The sequence below is a fragment of the Engystomops pustulosus genome, chromosome 1 (assembly GCF_040894005.1).
Source record: "Engystomops pustulosus chromosome 1, aEngPut4.maternal, whole genome shotgun sequence".
NCBI classification, from domain to species: Eukaryota; Metazoa; Chordata; class Amphibia; order Anura; family Leptodactylidae; genus Engystomops; species Engystomops pustulosus.
The window spans coordinates 296,662,867-296,682,430 of NC_092411.1; the positions used below are offsets into that span (position 1 = coordinate 296,662,867).

At 43.9% G+C, this 19,564-nt stretch overlaps 1 protein-coding gene across 3 annotated transcripts in view; it reads left to right on the plus strand.

Annotated features, from left to right (window-relative positions):
* The window catches only part of HSPA12B (heat shock protein family A (Hsp70) member 12B), a 29,166-nt gene extending 14,293 nt beyond the window's left edge, over window positions 1-14,873 (plus strand). For all 3 annotated transcript variants that reach the window (XM_072126413.1, XM_072126412.1, XM_072126411.1), the window contains exons 3-13: window positions 1,210-1,298; window positions 6,069-6,193; window positions 7,632-7,818; window positions 8,142-8,246; window positions 8,387-8,503; window positions 8,794-8,965; window positions 9,181-9,267; window positions 11,121-11,225; window positions 11,406-11,664; window positions 12,201-12,304; window positions 12,850-14,873. In XM_072126413.1, the coding sequence (XP_071982514.1) occupies window positions 1,210-1,298; window positions 6,069-6,193; window positions 7,632-7,818; window positions 8,142-8,246; window positions 8,387-8,503; window positions 8,794-8,965; window positions 9,181-9,267; window positions 11,121-11,225; window positions 11,406-11,664; window positions 12,201-12,304; window positions 12,850-13,490 (1,991 nt within the window). In that variant the 3' untranslated portion in view covers window positions 13,491-14,873. The remainder of the gene's footprint in view (window positions 1-1,209; window positions 1,299-6,068; window positions 6,194-7,631; window positions 7,819-8,141; window positions 8,247-8,386; window positions 8,504-8,793; window positions 8,966-9,180; window positions 9,268-11,120; window positions 11,226-11,405; window positions 11,665-12,200; window positions 12,305-12,849) is intronic.
* Window positions 14,874-19,564: the final 4,691 nt, after the last annotated feature.

Here is a 19,564-nt window from a genome sequence, read left to right on the forward strand (position 1 = left end):
CACGTATCCAAAACCTATGAAACAACCCCATCTGATCAGGCCTCCTCCACAGAACCTGATAGCTCCTTTAACTTCCCGACCCGTTAGCCGGATTTTCCCCTTGATTCTTCCAGGCCACTTGCACCCATGAAAACCAAGTTTACACAAAATAACCATTTCTAATCTTAATCTTTCTTGAACGTTTGTACTTCTTCGCAAATTCAAGATGCTTCAGGTGATGATACTGAGGTTGAGACCTCTTCACCTTTGTCCAGGCCTCCTCTGCATTGTCCCTTTTGTTGTGTCGGATCTGATAGACCTCGTGATGAGCCACCTTTCGTTTGCCGGGACATCTATTTCTTGGGTTTGGGATAGATGAACAGACAATATTTCATATTCTTGCAGTTGTCATGACCCTCACATGATACATTTTGGCAATATTCTTGGTTCAGAGGCCAATATCAACGAGCTGGAAGATGCTTTTTATGTTTTCTTCTTCATGGCTGCTCCTTGATGCAAAACAGTGACCTTTCACCTGGGAATCGGCCTAATAACACACTGAGCTATTAGGGAGAGTCAGCACGGGTCGTAGCATACAAGAAGATAAGAACAACAGAAGCAAAACTGTAACCGTGCAGATACTACATAACTAACCCAATGCTAAATAGTCAACATATGTATGGAATAGCCTGGATGATTGTCTATAACGTTATGAGAGTCTCATATCCATTGTTAACCCTTTGCTTGTCAGTGTACATCCTGTATTATACTCCAGAGCTGCACTCACTGTTCTGTTGATGCCATAGTGTAGAGTTTTCCCTCTCAGTCCTCCATCCTATCACACCCACTGAAGTAATATTGCTACAATAATGCTACATTTGTATTCCAGTTCTATGAGCAGAACCTGACCGAAACAGAGGGAATGATTTGGAACCTCCAGCCCCCTACATCGCCCCCATCCCCTTTCATCACACAATTCAGCGCACATCTGTTATTAATCAACATGAAATTTCTGAAATCCCACCTCAGAGTTGGGTCTAGGGGAGGGGAGGGGGTCCAAGCCTGGGATTCCTTTGTGTGGCAGAGGTCTCCTATTTGTTGTCAACTGATCTTAGGATCTTATTATACATCGAAACTTTATACATATTATAAGAGAGTAGATGATAACTTCAGACTTATAATGTGCCGCAGCACAACGCGATGGTGTAACTGTGTGTTATTCTCTTATAGCGGAGAACATGGATCGCTCCCGCACACCATCACCCAACTTCCTGAACGAGAGTTGTAATATCGCTCCACTAACTCCTTCACAGTCTCCGGTAGGTGGACATTATATATTATCTAACTATGAACTTATATTATACCACCATATCACTGTATAACCAGCTGTACATATATCACTATATACAGGACATCCCCAGGTTATACCGGCTGTACATATATCACTATATACAGGAGATCCCCAGGTTATACCGGCTGTACATATATAATTATATACAGGAGATCCCCAGGTTATACCGGCTGTACATATATCATTATATACAGGAGATCCCCAGGTTATACCGGCTGTACATATATCATTATATACAGGAGATCCCCAGGTTATACCGGCTGTACATATATCATTATATACAGGAGATCCCCAGGTTATACCGGCTGTACATATATCATTATATACAGGAGATCCCCAGGTTATACCGGCTGTACATATATCATTATATACAGGAGATCCCCAGGTTATACCGGCTGTACATATATCATTATATACAGGAGATCCCCAGGTTATACCGGCTGTACATATATCATTATATACAGGAGATCCCCAGGTTATACCGGCTGTACATATATCATTATATACAGGGGATCCCCAGGTTATACCGGCTGTACATATATCATTATATACAGGAGATCCCCAGGTTATACCGGCTGTACATATATCACTATATACAGGAGATCTCCAGGTTATACCGGCTGTACATATATCATTATATACAGGAGATCCCCAGGTTATACCGGCTGTACATCTATCATTATATACAGGAGATCCCCAGGTTATACCGGCTGTACATATATCATTATATACAGGAGATCCCCAGGTTATACCGGCTGTACATCTATCATTATATACAGGAGATCCCCAGGTTATACCGGCTGTACATATATCACTATATACAGGAGATCCCCAGGTTATACCGGCTGTACATATATCATTATATACAGGAGATCCCCAGGTTATACCGGCTGTACATATATCACTATATACAGGAGATCTCCAGGTTATACCGGCTGTACATATATCATTATATACAGGAGATCCCCAGGTTATACCGGCTGTACATCTATCATTATATACAGGAGATCCCCAGGTTATACCGGCTGTACATATATCATTATATACAGGAGATCCCCAGGTTATACCGGCTGTACATCTATCATTATATACAGGAGATCCCCAGGTTATACCGGCTGTACATATATCACTATATACAGGAGATCCCCAGGTTATACCGGCTGTACATATATCATTATATACAGGAGATCCCCAGGTTATACCGGCTGTACATATATCATTATATACAGGAGATCCCCAGGTTATACCAGCTGTACATATATCATTATATACAGGAGATCCCCAGGTTATACCGGCTGTACATATATCATTATATACAGGAGAGCCCCAGGTTATACCGGCTGTACATATATCATTATATACAGGAGATCCCCAGGTTATACCGGCTGTACATATATCATTATATACAGGAGATCTCCAGGTTATACCGGCTGTACATATATCATTATATACAGGAGATCCCCAGGTTATACCGGCTGTACATATATCATTATATACAGGAGATCCCCAGGTTATACCGGCTGTACATATATCACTATATACAGGAGATCCCCAGGTTATACCAGCTGTACATATATCACTATATACAGGAGATCCCCAGGTTATACCGGCTGTACATATATCATTATATACAGGAGATCCCCAGGTTATACCGGCTGTACATATATCATTATATACAGGAGGTCCCCAGGTTATACCGGCTGTACATATATCATTATATACAGGAGATCCCCAGGTTATACCGGCTGTACATATATCATTATATACAGGAGATCCCCAGGTTATACCGGCTGTACATATATCATTATATACAGGAGAGCCCCAGGTTATACCGGCTGTACATATTTCATTATATACAGGAGATCCCCAGGTTATACCGGCTGTACATATATCATTATATACAGGAGATCTCCAGGTTATACCGGCTGTACATATATCATTATATACAGGAGATCCCCAGGTTATACCAGCTGTACATATATCATTATATACAGGAGGTCCCCAGGTTATACCAGCTGTACATATATCATTATATACAGGAGATCCCCAGGTTATACCGGCTGTACATATATCACTATATACAGGAGGTCCCCAGGTTATACCGGCTGTACATATATCACTATATACAGGAGATCCCCAGGTTATACCGGCTGTACATATATCATTATATACAGGAGATCCCCAGGTTATACCGGCTGTACATATATCATTATATACAGGAGATCCCCAGGTTATACCAGCTGTACATATATCATTATATACAGGAGATCCCCAGGTTATACCGGCTGTACATATATCATTATATACAGGAGATCCCCAGGTTATACCGGCTGTACATATATCATTATATACAGGAGATCCCCAGGTTATACCGGCTGTACATATATCATTATATACAGGACATCCCCAGGTTATACCGGCTGTACATATATCATTATATACAGGAGATCCCCAGGTTATACGGCTGTACATATATCATTATATACAGGAGATCCCCAGGTTATAGCGGCTGTACATATATCATTATATACAGGAGATCCCCAGGTTATACCGGCTGTACATATATCATTATATACAGGAGATCCCCAGGTTATACCGGCTGTACATATATCACTATATACAGGAGATCCCCAGGTTATACCGGCTGTACATATATCATTATATACAGGAGATCCCCAGGTTATAGCGGCTGTACATATATCATTATATACAGGAGATCCCCAGGTTATAGCGGCTGTACATATATCATTATATACAGGAGATCCCCAGGTTATACCGGCTGTACATATATCATTATATACAGGAGATCCCCAGGTTATACCGGCTGTACATATATCATTATATACAGGAGATCCCCAGGTTATACGGCTGTACATATATCATTATATACAGGAGATCCCCAGGTTATAGCGGCTGTACATATATCATTATATACAGGAGATCCCCAGGTTATAGCGGCTGTACATATATCATTATATACAGGAGATCCCCAGGTTATACGGCTGTACATATATCATTATATACAGGAGATCCCCAGGTTATAGCGGCTGTACATATATCATTATATACAGGAGATTCCTAGGTTATACCGGCTGTACATATATCATTATACACAGGAGATCCCCAGGTTATACCGGCTGTACATATATCATTATATACAGGAGATCCCCAGGTTATACGGCTGTACATATATCATTATATACAGGAGATCCCCAGGTTATAGCGGCTGTACATATATCATTATATACAGGAGATTCCTAGGTTATACCGGCTGTACATATATCATTATACACAGGAGATCCCCAGGTTATAGCGGCTGTACATATATCATTTTATACAGGAGATCCCCAGGTTATACGGCTGTACATATATCATTATATACAGGAGATCCCCAGGTTATAGCGGCTGTACATATATCATTATATACAGGAGATTCCTAGGTTATACCGGCTGTACATATATCATTATACACAGGAGATCCCCAGGTTATACCGGCTGTACATATATCATTATATACAGGAGATCCCCAGGTTATACCCGCTGTACATATATCATTATATACAGGGGATCCCCAGGTTATACCGGCTGTACATATATCATTATATACAGGAGATCCCCAGGTTATAGCGGCTGTACATATATCATTATATACAGGAGATCCCCAGGTTATACCGGCTGTACATATATCATTATATACAGGAGATCCCCAGGTTATACCGGCTGTACATATATCATTATATACAGGAGATCCCTTGGTTATACCGGCTGTACATATATCATTATATACAGGAGATCCCCAGGTTATACTGGCTGTACATATATCATTATATACAGGAGATCCCCAGGTTATACCGGCTGTACATATATCATTATATACAGGAGATCCCCAGGTTATACCGGCTGTACATATATCATTATATACAGGAGATCCCCAGGTTATACCGGCTGTACATATATCATTATATACAGGATATCCCCTGGTTATACCGGCTGTACATATATCATTATATACAGGAGATCCCCAGGTTATACCAGCTGTACATATATCATTATATACAGGAGATCCCCAGGTTATACCGGCTGTACATATATCATTATATACAGGAGATCTCCAGGTTATAGCGGCTGTACATATATCATTATATACAGGAGATCCCCAGGTTATACCGGCTGTACATATATCATTATATACAGGAGATCCCCAGGTTATACCGGCTGTACATATATCATTATATACAGGAGATCCCCAGGTTATAGCGGCTGTACATATATCATTATATACAGGAGATCCCCAGGTTATACCAGCTGTACATATATCATTATATACAGGAGATCCCCAGGTTATACCGGCTGTACATATATCAGTATATACAGGAGATCCCCAGGTTATACCGGCTGTACATATATCATTATATACAGGAGATCCCCAGGTTATACCAGCTGTACATATATCATTATATACAGGAGATCCCCAGGTTATACCGGCTGTACATATATCAGTATATACAGGAGATCCCCAGGTTATACCGGCTGTACATATATCATTATATACAGGAGATCCCCAGGTTATACCGGCTGTACATATATCAGTATATACAGGAGATCCCCAGGTTATACCGGCTGTACATATATCATTATATACAGGGGATCCCCAGGTTATACCGGCATGCTCCATATACATGGTAATATTATATACTGATGTGAGATATAACTATTTCCTGCCATCCTTGTATTTTAGAGGAGTGAGCACCGTTCGGTCCCTTTATCCCGCTTTGTGGTGGTCGTGGCCATTGACTTTGGCACCACATCCAGTGGTTATGCCTTCAGCTTCGTCAAGGATCCTGAAGTGATTCACATGATGAGGTAATGCTGGGGGCGGGGCTGTGACCACCACGTGTAGCACTTGCTCAGGTAATCTCAGGCCAGTGAATGTCCACATGTATGTCCATAATGAGTTCCATCTAATTGACTAAGCTCCTGCCTAATAGTAGCAGAGAAAGGCGGCACCAGATACCAGCGCTCATCTGCACCCCAGCCTAATCTTACTATAAACTAGCGAAATTCGGGATATACCGGTCTCCTAGCAACCAAAGAATGTTGGAATGTGTTTTGGCTTCACCTCCGTCCGCCCATATCATACCACAGGATGTTCTGTCTATGTGTCAGGCATGAGGGAGCCTCAGTGATCAAGAGCAGGAACATGGGCGAGGGCAGGGAGTCATCCATTACCCCCCCCCCCCATAATAGATTTCACCTCATAGGTGGCTGCCCCTTAAAGGTAATGTCCAGAGAGGCCTGAAAGAACCCCATGTCTCCCACATATGGCCCACATTACTGCAAATATGCTAAATATTGCCCTAGTATGTGCCCTCTCCAAGGTGGCTATAGGTGGAACGCTTGAAGTGCCAGGGCAGGAGAGTCCACCCGCTCTAGTGCAGCCGGCTCTATGGAGACCTACATAGATCTATACGTACGATTCTCCTGCCTCACTACTTCCATAGAGAGGTGTCCAATACAAACCTCTATGGAGTCCCCTATGACCTACTCAGACCTCTATGGTCAATCAGTCTCCTGCATGACCTCTGTGGAGAAGTTTCCTGTTATAGATGAGTCTCTATTGACTGCTATCATTCCTTGGCTTCAAGTGGTTTCCATCATAAACATGTACGGATGAGTTACCATCTATGACCTCTATGAGCTAGTCCTGTCCCAACCTCTATGGTCCCCTGCTATGATCTCTATGAATTGTCCTCTACACTGACCCCTATGGCCCGCTGGTCTACGTCCCATCCATAATGGAGGGGTCCCCTGCATCAAGCTTGGTGGAAAGGTCTCCTTCCTTGGCTTCCATGGGTAGTTGGTCTCCTGCACAATTGATAATTGTCAGAGCACAAAGTGTAGTAGAACAGTATCGTTCTACGGCAGACGTAGCAGACTCTTGACCTCACTCCTCGCTCCGGCCTCATGACACACATCCGCCACTCTCCAGATTGATTTAATTATGGAAATGTGATAAATGACATCTATTTTGTCTGGAATGTATAAACAAGGGCTGTAGCAATGAGTCATGGCTACATATAATCTCCTCACTGTTACTGCTCATAGTATATACCAAGAATGTTGGTATATCCTTCTTGGTCCAACATCCCCCAATGGTGTTGTCAGGTGGAAGTCTATAAGTTAGAGTACTCAGTGTGTCCTTCTGGTCATCAATGTGTCCGGTCACATCCAGCACTAAATGAAATCCTCACCAACATGTCACAAGGCTCCACCAATAATCCATATCTTCCTTAACTTTTAGGAAATGGGAGGGAGGAGATCCCGGTGTGGCCCATCAGAAAACTCCCACAAGTCTACTCCTGACTCCCGACAAAGCGTTCCATAGCTTTGGATACACAGCCCGAGACTTCTACCATGACCTGGACCCTGAGGAGGCTCGAGATTGGCTCTACTTTGAGAAATTCAAGATGAAGATTCACAGCACCAGTGTAAGACACCTTCTGAGTCCTCCATGTCTTCTGAGGGACTCTACACATAATAGGATAGTAATTTATTGATCCTATGGGGGGGAATTGTTCTATGCATAGTATTCCGGCAGTTGTTACACACAGAGATAGGCTGAATGTTACAGTTACATACATACACTACGAGAGGCACATTCTTACGTGTTGCTAGTTCCTTGCAAACAAACAAGACACAGGTTACATTACATCTCATACAGCCATTAATCATCCCCTAGGGCCGAGGCTAGTTTGTTTGCCCATAAATAAGGACAATGAGTGTGATCTTCTTTTCTGTCGCATTTTTGTAGGATCTCACCATGAAGACAGAACTGGAAGCCTTGAATGGCAAGAAGGTCCAAGCACTAGAGGTTTTTGCTCATGCTCTGAGGTTCTTCAAGGAGCACGCAGTGCATGTAAGTCTTAATATACAATAGGGACAAATACTATGCGTGTGTAGCATATCGACCATGTCTGTGTTAACTGTGGTGGATGTAGGACTTGTGTGGGGGGTTTAGATAGCAGCATATCAATGTCTTCTTATCCTGCTTAAAAGGAACTGAAGGAACAATGTCCATCTCTGCATGAGAATGAAGGAATTCGATGGGTGATTACCGTCCCTGCCATCTGGAAGCAGCCGGCAAAGCAATTCATGAGAGAAGCAGCCTACCTGGTAAGATGTTCCACCACATCGACAAACCATTACACAAAACAGCTCTGACCCACCAGGGAATGGATGCTAGATGTCTGAAGTTGCTGTGTCCTGTAGATTATGAGGTGCAGTCTCAATTCACCACTGTAATCCCATGCACCTGTAAGTGGTCTTCGGTGACGGTTGATCTGGGTACTGACCCTTATGTGATAAATTATGGATGTGATTGGAAAGTCTCCATATTTCATGTGGACGGAGGTATCCTCTTTCTCCATGTGGCTTGGTAATTCTTGAATTTTATGACACTCTAGGCAGGCCTGGTGTCTCCAGAATATCCTGAGCAGCTCCTGATTGCCCTGGAGCCAGAAGCTGCCTCGATCTACTGCAGGAAGCTGCGGCTCCACCAACTCATTGACCTCAGCTGTAAGGCCTTCTTCAATGGCTACCCCACTGATCGCTCTGTAGACTCAAGCTTCAGGCAAGGTAAGGGCTTCAACCCAGACCAAAGATGTGATATTATCCAAGTTTAAGTGATGTCTTCAGATCTCATTCACTGTTGCCATAGACAGTATCTCATGTTTACCCAGGAGATAATCTTTTCTTAAGGCCCACATCAGGGACCACCGGTCAGGGCACACCCCTTCTGTAAGGTGAAATATACAAACTCCTATAACCAGAACTTTCCTCTTCATCACCAGCGAGAGAACAACTGCGAAGGTCTCGGCATAGCCGCACGTTTCTCGTGGAGACTGGAATGGGGGAGCTGTGGTCAGAGATGCAGGCGGGTGAGTAAGATATAAGAAGCCGTAGTATCCAAGGCATTGTATGGCATGGCAGGGGCCCTTAGCTGCATCCACTATACCTCTTATAGCCACAGAAAGCAGTTGGGGCTCAGGCTGCTGCACTTAGATCAGCGTCTGTGTCCTCTGGCACCATCTGGAGGTGCACAGATACATTGCACCATCCTTTTCTCTTCACATATGCTATATTGCCGCTTGTCGAAATGGAAACAATTATTATAAGGAGTAATAAATCTCAAGGATTATGGGCTCGTTACAGTGTACAGTAGGCACAGAAAGTAATCAGACCCCTTCAAATTTTCACTATTTGTTTCACTGCAGCCAATTGGTAAGATAAAAAAAAGTTATTTTTCTTTGCTTGTTAATGTACACCCGCACCCCATCTTGACACAAAAAAAAGAAATGTAGATTTTTTTGATAATTTATTCAACAAGAAAAATTTGTATAACATATGTTCATGAGTATTCAGACCCTTTGCTGTGACACTCATATTTACATCACATGCCGTCCATTTCCCTCTGATCCTCCTTGAGATGGTTCTACTCCTTCACTGGAGTCAGTCTCTATTTAATTGCACTTGATTAGGAAAAGCACACATCTGTCTGTCTATATAAAACCTCACAGCTCCCAGTGCATGAGAAATTTATGAGATCTAAAGGAACTGCCCAAGGAGCTCAGAGACAAAATTGTGGCAAGGCACAGATCTGGCCAAGATTACCAACTAATTTCTGTAGCACTCAAGAGCACAGTGGCCTCCATAATCCATAATAAGTTTGGGATGACCACAACTCTTCCTTAAGTGGTCATCCAGCCAAACTAAGCAGAGCCTTGGGAAATGAGCCTTGGTGAGAGAGGTAAAGAAGAACTCCAAAATCACTGTGGCTAAACTCCAGAGATGCAGTAGGGAGATGATGGCCAAGTACAGAGATAACCAGGATAAAAAGGTTAGAAGGCTCTGGACCTCAGACTGGGCTGAACCTTCCAACAAGACACTGACCCAGCTAAAATAACAAAACAGAGGTTTCAGAACATCTCTGTGACCATTCCTGACCGGCCCAGCCAAAGCCCTGACCTTAACCCCATGGAGCATCTCTGACTACTGGCTGCACCAACTCAAAAGCTGCTTCTCTTCAATACTGATCAAAGAGATTGAATACGCATGACCATGTGATATTTCAGTTTTTCTAAAAAAATTAGCAAAAATAATCTACATTTTGTTTTTTTCTGTCAAGATGGGGGCAGAGTACACATTAATGAGCAAAAAAAGAGAACTTTTTCGATATTATCAATTGACTGCAATCAAACAAAGAGTCAAAAATTTTCGATACCCAAAGTACATAACAGTTATCTAAAGGGAGATTTGTGCGTCACGTTGGTTTAACGTTTCCAAAATAAAGGAGTAACCGCTGAAACATTGTAAGAAGCCTATCAGCTGTGGTTGAAACTCAGAGGCTTAGTGCTCAGGGCGGGATGCAGTATACATACAGTATAATTACAGGATGGCTTCATCATCAGGACCGTCTGTTTCATCATCACTGGGAGCAGAACGTAGAAGTGAGGAGCTATAACTAAGAACTGATTGATCATGGGAGTTGTAGTGTCCTGTGGTGGCCATCTAGGGGAATCTTGTGAATCATAAAAGCAAACTATTTAAGCACCATTTGGTGATTAATGACATTGAGTTTTGTTGTATTCATTTATTTAGAGCATTATGTGTTTTTGTATCAGATGTTCATGTTCCTAGAAAACCACTTTAAAGAGGCACATTGCATTTGGATTTCTTGCAGGAAGCTGTATCTAGTTGTCACAGTTTGTGTCTCGCTTCCTTCCACTTTTAGGTGACCGCTACATAGTGGCTGACTGTGGCGGAGGGACGGTGGATCTGACAGTGCATCAGATCGAGCAGCCGCAGGGGACCCTCAAGGAGCTGTACAAGGCATCAGGTACAGGGCAGAGCATATCAAAACCTTAAAGAAATGAGTCCAGGAGGTGGTCCTAATAAGTGACAGATAGCCCTACCCACTGGACTCCTACTCTGCGATATCAATATCTAACAATTAGTTTAGAGAAGCAAAGGAACACCTCCCAATATAGTAGCCTTATGATGTCTTCTGTCCATATAGGTGGTCCCTATGGAGCTGTCGGGGTGGACCTCGCCTTTGAGAAGATGTTGTGCAAGATATTTGGTGAAGACTTCATCCAGACTTTCAAGGTGAAGCGCCCAGCAGCTTGGGTGGACCTGATGATCGCCTTTGAGGCTCGGAAGAGAACAGCAGCTCCGCAGAGGTCCAACCACCTGAACATCTCCCTGCCCTTCTCGTTCATAGACTTTTACAGGAGGCACACCAGGCAGAACGTGGAGACTGCCCTGAGGAAGAGCAGGTGGGTGATGGAGGTAGACAGGTTAATGGGTCAGATCATCACAAGTATAGAGAGTAATTTGTAGTACTGCTGTGAGAGCCTATCAGTGCTATACAATGCCTATGTAGTCCTCAATGTTTTCCTTCAGCACCACCCAGTACTTGTTCATCTCCTGATCTTAGGCCACTAAGGCAATAGAGTAAGAGTGGCGAATATAATCCATACACTCAGGCAAGACCAACCCCATAGCTACTAATGTATTCTTCACAGGACACTATTGTGGGTCAGACATCTGAGGACTTTTGGGTACATTGATATTCCTCCTGTGCCCTACAGGTGGCGCTCTTGATATTTCAGTGATTTTGTAGATGTATTGATGGCTACGGTGAGGACTTTCTGTATATGGGGGGATCTGCACTAACTAATAGCAATAATACTAATGATTGAATGATCAATAAATACAAGTAAATGTATAGGTGCTGTATCATATAATTATTTCATAGGGAATAATTATTCCATGTTTTGGGGATAAGCTTACAATTCTTCTACTATCCTAGTGTGAACTTTGTGAAGTGGTCATCGCAGGGGATGCTCCGCATGTCGTCAGAGGCCATGAACGAGCTCTTCCAGCCCACCATCCAGCAGATCGTCCAGCACATAGGTACAGTATACAGTGCTGTATGGCAGATATATTGGTGGTCCACCCCAGAACTCTGAGATAATCTGCCCTTAGCAGACCTGCGCAGACACAAAGCGGGGCATGTTTTGGGCTACTTTGTCAGACTGCAGATATAGATTATTTACCGCTTTGGTAACGACCTGTAATTAACTATGTATATCGTGTGTACGTGAGTCTGCAGGAGTGTGCACAGCGCACACAGCTCTGCTCTACTGCCGGACTCAGCTCATCTGTAAGATTCATATTTAGAGAGATGTGTAATCCTGAAACCAATATGATGCAAGGTTTCACTGCGATAAGCGTCTTCTGGTCTGACCCGTCCTGTACTTTACAAACTTGTATTGTCAAGAGACTTCCAGCAACGAATGACAGGTCAGCCCATAGTTTATCAGTCAAAAGAAGTACAAATTGTTAGGAAAATTTGATGTGCAGTTCTAGATCTACTCGAAAGTGGATGAGGTGTAGTAAACTGCTGTCTCCCCCTCTGCCACCATGAGGTAATGCTACTTTGACTTTTTTGTTCACAGGAGATCTCATGAAGAAGCCTGAGGTGAAGGGCATCAAGTATCTCTTCCTGGTGGGCGGCTTTGCAGAGTCCCCCATGTTACAGAATGCTGTGCAGTCGGCTTTTAGTGAAGTGTGCCGGGTCATCATCCCACAAGACGTTGGTCTGACGATACTCAAAGGAGCCGTCCTCTTTGGCATAGACCCGACCATCGTAAGGGTGAGGCGATCACCACTCACTTACGGGGTGGGTGTCCTAAACAAATTTGTGGAAGGAAAACACCCAAAAGAAAAGCTCCTAATGAAGGAAGGAAAGAACTGGTGCACTGACATCTTTGATAAATTTGTCTCTGTGGACCAGTCCGTGGCCCTCGGAGATATTGTGCAAAGGAGCTACTGCCCGGCTCGCCTCGGCCAACGCAAGATCATCATCAACATTTACTGTTCCTCCAGTGACGATGTGGTGTACATCACAGATCCTGGCGTCAGGAAGTGCGGAACCATCAACCTCGACCTGCCTGATGTCGATGAAGCCAACGGCAAGGTCTTGCGGCGAGAGATTAAGGCCAGCATGCAGTTTGGAGACACCGAAATAAAAGTCACAGCAATGGATGTCAAGACTTCAAAGATCGTCAGAGCTGCCATTGACTTCCTCTCCAATTAATGGAAAGTGTCCTCTCATGTAACGGGAACTCACAGCACTTGACTATCGGTTATGGAGCACCGAAGAGAAGAGTAATTTAGGGGCATTTATAAAAATTGGTGCAGCTTCATGTCCCGGTCAGCTGCAGGTAGCAGGTGATGGCTCTGACCCAACATCTTTTATTTCACCAACTTAAAAACCAATTCACGTTTTTTCAAGTTCCAAACATTAGTCCCTCTAGTCCTAGAGGACAAACATATGGACGGATTGTGGCAAATTATCTCAGAATAATTTATTTACATTAAATTCAACACCCCCTTAATTTGTACCTAGTGGTCAGAAATCCATGCGCCGCGGGTCCACATGAAGTCAAGAAATGGACAATGGCCCAGATCTATGAAAATGTGTGCAATCTGCCATAGTGCAGTTCTCAATCCACTAGTCTTGCACACTCTTAATTAGTCCAGTCTGTTTTCAGGATATAACACCTTTTTTTTTCTTGGTGCACTATGTTTTATGCTGTTGTGATACAATTGTCTCAAATGGCAAGAATAAATGTGGTGCAAACGAGGAACACACACATCAATATTCTACTTTAGGTGCACAGTTTTCAAAAGTGTCGGACAACCTGCAACCACAACAAAAAAAACTGGACAGGGCAAATAATCTGGGCCAACGTGTCTGCTCCTCTCCAAAGGCCCCATTTTGACTATTTAGGTCCAACGTCAATAATGTACAACTCTTCTCATTACATCCATGTGAGACAATTGGCAATTATGGGCACACAGGGAAGCTTCCTTGGAGTCGCGGCTTGTGCACTGGCATCATACGAAACATGACCTATACATTAGAAAAGAGTCAAGGTCACATTGGGGATTCCACCAGTTAATGTGAACACCACAGATGCTGCCATGTTTGGTTTTTCAATCTCTGTCATTCTACGGAAATACTTTCTTATGTGGAGTGTGAACCTTGGACCTTGTATGATCTCATCAAACATTCTGCACATTTAACCTTTCACACCCATCTCCTGCCTTTCATAGCAAATCTACCATTGCAGTAGATCCGACCAGCTCCTTCTTTCAAGAAGCCTTTATATGTGCAGGTTTTGTCTTACTGCAATCACATGGACCTCAATGGCCTCTTTTGATGTAGCCATGTGTGCTTATTGACTGAGGGTCTCACAACTGCCCCCTCCATCCAAATGTGGGCAGACATCTATGAAGCCTCGGTATAAACCTTCATCCTCCACTCCATAATGTGGCTCTTTACTAAAAACCTCTCAAAACTTTGAGAAATTATATATGAAAATGTACTCAGAATTTATTTTTGTACCTTTTATACGTAGTATCTGTGTATTATGTGTATACTGAGACCATAATAAACCACTACTGTACACACTCAGTGTCTATCTGACTGGAGGGCTTATTGCTTGGCTATCATCGTGCTGGTCGCGTTACATCATGTTTGACCATTCTAGTTGTATGAACCTCAGACAAAACTGACATTTCAGTGAGAACAGGCTCCCCATACCTTGGGTGTTCTGATTCCACACTAAGGACACATGTTGGGGGGGGGATGGGGTCAACATCCTTCTGTATCTTTTTCCTTCATTAATGGGAAAAGCTGTGGTCAGAGGGGTTGAGAGGAGAACAGAAGAGACAGAAGAGAGATAGACTAGTCACGGGCAGTATGTAGGTGGTGTCTGGAGGAGTCAGGGTGGGCTGAAAGAGGACAAAGCAGGTAGCAGTAATAAAGGTCTGGGGTAGACAAAGAAGACTAGAATTGGCGGTAAAGGGGTCTGTAAGGAACAGATCAACAATGAGGAGACTATGAGGGTTACAGAAGTCTATAAAAGGACAGAGGGGTCTGATTGGAAACAGAGGGGTCTGATTGGAAACAGAGGGGTCTGATTGGAAACAGAGGGGTCTGATTGGAAACAGAGGGGTCTGATTGGAAACAGAGGGGTCGAGAATTCTAAAGAAAGGAAGAGGGATCTAAAGAAGAGAACAGATGTTTCTGTGGGAGACAAGAGTCTGAAGGTAGACAGAATGGTCTGAGGAGCACAATAATAATAATATAATAATACTTCTGTTGCTGCGGGGCCCACTCTCCATAGAGAACATCCTCTCTCCTGCTATATGCTAGGTGATAGTATTCAGACAGAACATGTCTCCAGCTGATGTGTAGAGACCAAAGCCCGAGCTCCAGCCGGTTCTGCTCCTCTCGGCTCCGTGACTCACCTACTGCCTCAGCCTTTGATAACGCAGAACCCTCGAATAAAAACCTTTTTCGAGGGTCAAGACAAGCCGAATATGAAGCCATTGACCCTGTAAATTTGGTGATGTTGGAGGGTATGGATACAGAGGTGCGGCATAATCCTGGATACACATGGGGGCGGTGGGCAATGCTTTTGCCTAAACCTTATTTTGAGCTGCTCATGAGAAAAAAAGGTAGGTGCTAAACCACTCATCTGCCACTAGAGGCGCTGCACACATTGTTTATAACATCAACGAGAGCTGTATGAACTACCAGCAATGAGCTCCCCCTGGTGGTGACAAATTGCTACCAAGTAGCTACACTATGGGGGTCATTTTATTTGTTGCCTTGAGATTTTTGTGCCTTTTTTTGGACTCTTTGAGATGTGCACTGAAGGCCGCAGGACACTGGTTTATTGTCACAGAGAAGCATTTATCTTCTATCCCAGGTGTGCTAAATGACATTTTTCTTTTCAAAGTGTCTACAATATGCAACATTTTTTGGCCCAAAGAAACGCCAGCCCAACCCATAGTAGTGACAAATCTAACACAAGCTAAAAGATAAAATAATAAATGAGAAGGTGCTCAGAGGTGAAAAATACGGACAAAAAGAGATAAATGACCCGCTATGAGTGTGTGTGATGATACGTGGAGGCTGATCCTGCAGGCTTATGAGAGATGTAGGACATGATACACACTCGGGGCTCCCGGGGCAGTGCATGGAGGGCTCATAGATCTGTGAGAGACAAGATGAATAATCCCACGTAGCCGCCGCTGATGAGAACACTCAGTTTTCATGTCTAATTATTGTGTATGATTGAGAATAAACACAACCTTATCTATCCCCCTCATAGGGGGGCTGATAACTACTATAGTGTGCCCCAACAACAGTGCCATAGGGGGGCTGATAACTACTATAGTGTGCCCCAACAACAGTGCCATAGGGGGGCTGATAACTACTATAGTGTGCCCCAACAACAGTGCCATAGGGGGGCTGATAACTACTATAGTGTGCCCCAACAACAGTGCCACAGGGGGGCTGATTACTATAGGTTGCACCAATAACAGTGCCAAAGGGGGCCTGATTACTATAGGTTGCACCAATAACAGTGCCATAGTGAGCCTGATTACTATAGGTTGCACCAATAACAGTGCCATACTGGGCCTGATTACTATAGGTTGCACCAATAACAGTGCCATAGTGGGCCTGATTACTATAGGGTGCCCTAATAACTGTCATAGGGGACCTGATAACTACTCCCACACGGAGGATTTGCTCATCCCAAGTTTGGGAAAAAAATGGACATTTTATAATTATACCATCCAATCCTGGCTACACAGGGGGCATCTCCGGGGGTAACACTGCCCTTCTTCATGGAGTACACTTTCTCCCTGCAGATGTTGGGGTAAATGAAGGTGCAGTTGGACCCTTTCTGTTCTATGAGATGACGAGTGACCTGCTCCCATCCGGCCTCCGCACCTCCACCCCCTAGTAATTTGGCCCCTCGCTTTTAGTTAAGGCTGATAAGATAAGTGGAGATCTCGGTGATATGGATATTTCAGTAGTATTGACTTGCGGTGAACAATCATCAGCTTCAGGGACTAAATGCAAGTTTTGGCAGCAGAATAATGAAAGCTATGAAGGTCTGTGGACGCGATCGATCACCCCGGAGCTGATCTGGTTTCTGCGCATCAGTGGCTGCAATCATTGGATACAGCAGGACATTACACAGAGCTGAAGCCTGGCCTGGTTTAACCTCTACTCCAGTTACAGCCAAAGCTGCATTTAATTTACAGACTTCGCTCTGTGGTGTGCTGCAGGAGACAAAGCACAAACACGACATCTATAGGAAATCAAACTGCTCAGCAAACTGTGATCGCAGCTCTGGAAGTGACTGGAGTATGAGCTGTGGTCTCCTGTAATATCAGCACAATCCACTCCTAAAATACTCTGTGCTGCTGTATACTCCAACCCCCCCCCCTATGGAACCTCACACCGAATCTGAAACCTTCTCTGCTAAAATACTCTGTGCTGCTGTATACCCCAAAAGCCCCCCCTACAAATTTTACGACCCAACTCAGTCTGGGACCTCCTACAACATCAGCATACTGCTCTCCTGAAACACTCTGTGCTGCAATGGGCGGCTCCTGCATAGTGTTTTTTGGATAGACTAGCTACAGGCACAGCTCACAAAGACTACAGGTATCCAGTAATCCTGACCCCCAGGAAGGCTTTGCTTTGGTCCTATTCACAATATATATCGGCTGCTCTTGATCCGATTCCCTCGGGGGCTATCAGTCCGGATGCCGAGTTATGACTCCCAGCCGCACATTTATTTCCATGCTCCACCAGACTGATGGATCAGACAATAATCTCCGGCCCAGGAGACACATTACGAGGAGTTGTATGGAGTTTGTGAGGCCGCAGAGTGTTAAAGGGAACCTGTCAGTGAAACTACTTCACTCTAACTAAATATATCCTGGAAAGCTGCTATTATGCAGCAGTACAACTATCCTGATATTGTTCCTTTCCCACAGTCAGTCCATATATCTGGTATATTGTATGGTATGCTCTTGTTCTTGCTCAGCTGTGCCTGCAGCTCTTTCCCCCCTCCCTCAGCAATGAGAAACACACTGGCTGTGGGATTTGCTGAAGAGAATTCCTGAGGGAGGGTAAATGAGGGAGCTGATTTCTCTTCAGGGAGTCACACACAGCCAATGTCTCTCTCATTCCTGAGGGAGGGGCGAATGATGTATCAGCGCCGAGTTCACTCAACTGGAGCATGCTCCTTTTCATTCAAAAAGACGGAGGCGCGGCTGAGCTGGAAGAACATGAATATGCAAAGATTGAGTCAACTTTACAGGCATGGGGAGGAACAATATAGGGATAGTTGGACTGCTGTATCATAGCAGTTTTCAAGGATAGGTTTAGTTTAGTGCGGGTTAGTTTATCGTACAGGTTCAGTTTCACTATGAAGTTAATCATGTACTCGTCTAACGCCACCTGAAAATATCCGCAAGGTGGGCCCCACAGAACTTCAAGGAGCTCGACTGATATCATTATACAGAACATATTGAAAACCATAGCTAGTCCCTGATCTGATTATGGACCAAACAAGTTTATTTAAACTGGGAGCTCAGAATATCCTGAAATTCCCTAACCTACCTTAGAACATGACCCTCTGTGTTGGAAATAGTTACACAGCATGTGCCAGCCATGGGACCCATAACTGTATTGCAGCCACAAGTTCTCTGCAGAGGATCTTCATTCACTGCGGCCGAGTGCTTTCTGTTTTTAGATCTGTAATATGTTGTGTCCATGATGTCAGGCATCCAGCATATGGTTTAGGGAGGGGGCAAGAGATAACCCACATCTGCCGCCTGAAGATGGCCGGGCGGGTTTATTATTAGATTGTTTTCCTCTACTGACAATAAACGTGAAGATAGAGGAGACGAGCCGGACAGAATGACGCACACAGGGCGGCCGCTGGGAGAACTATAACCCCCATCACTGCCATCATCCAGAAAAGATATTACCACTATATTGTCCCAGAGTCTGGAGAAGCCATGACGAGACCCTACAAAAGACTCCCAAGAAAATGTATTTCCAATCATCAAACCTCAGAATAAACCCAAATGACCATCTTCATCAGTATCAGCCTCCTACCAGGTCACATGTGGGCGTTGAAGTAGATGGAGATAGAGAAGACCATTGGTTGTGAACAATGATTGGATGTACTAGATGCCGCTATCTTTCGCCACCTTCCACCGGGCTCCAGCTATGGTTCCATCTCCAGACTGAGAGGTAATAAAGGATGTGCTTCTTCACAGTGAAAG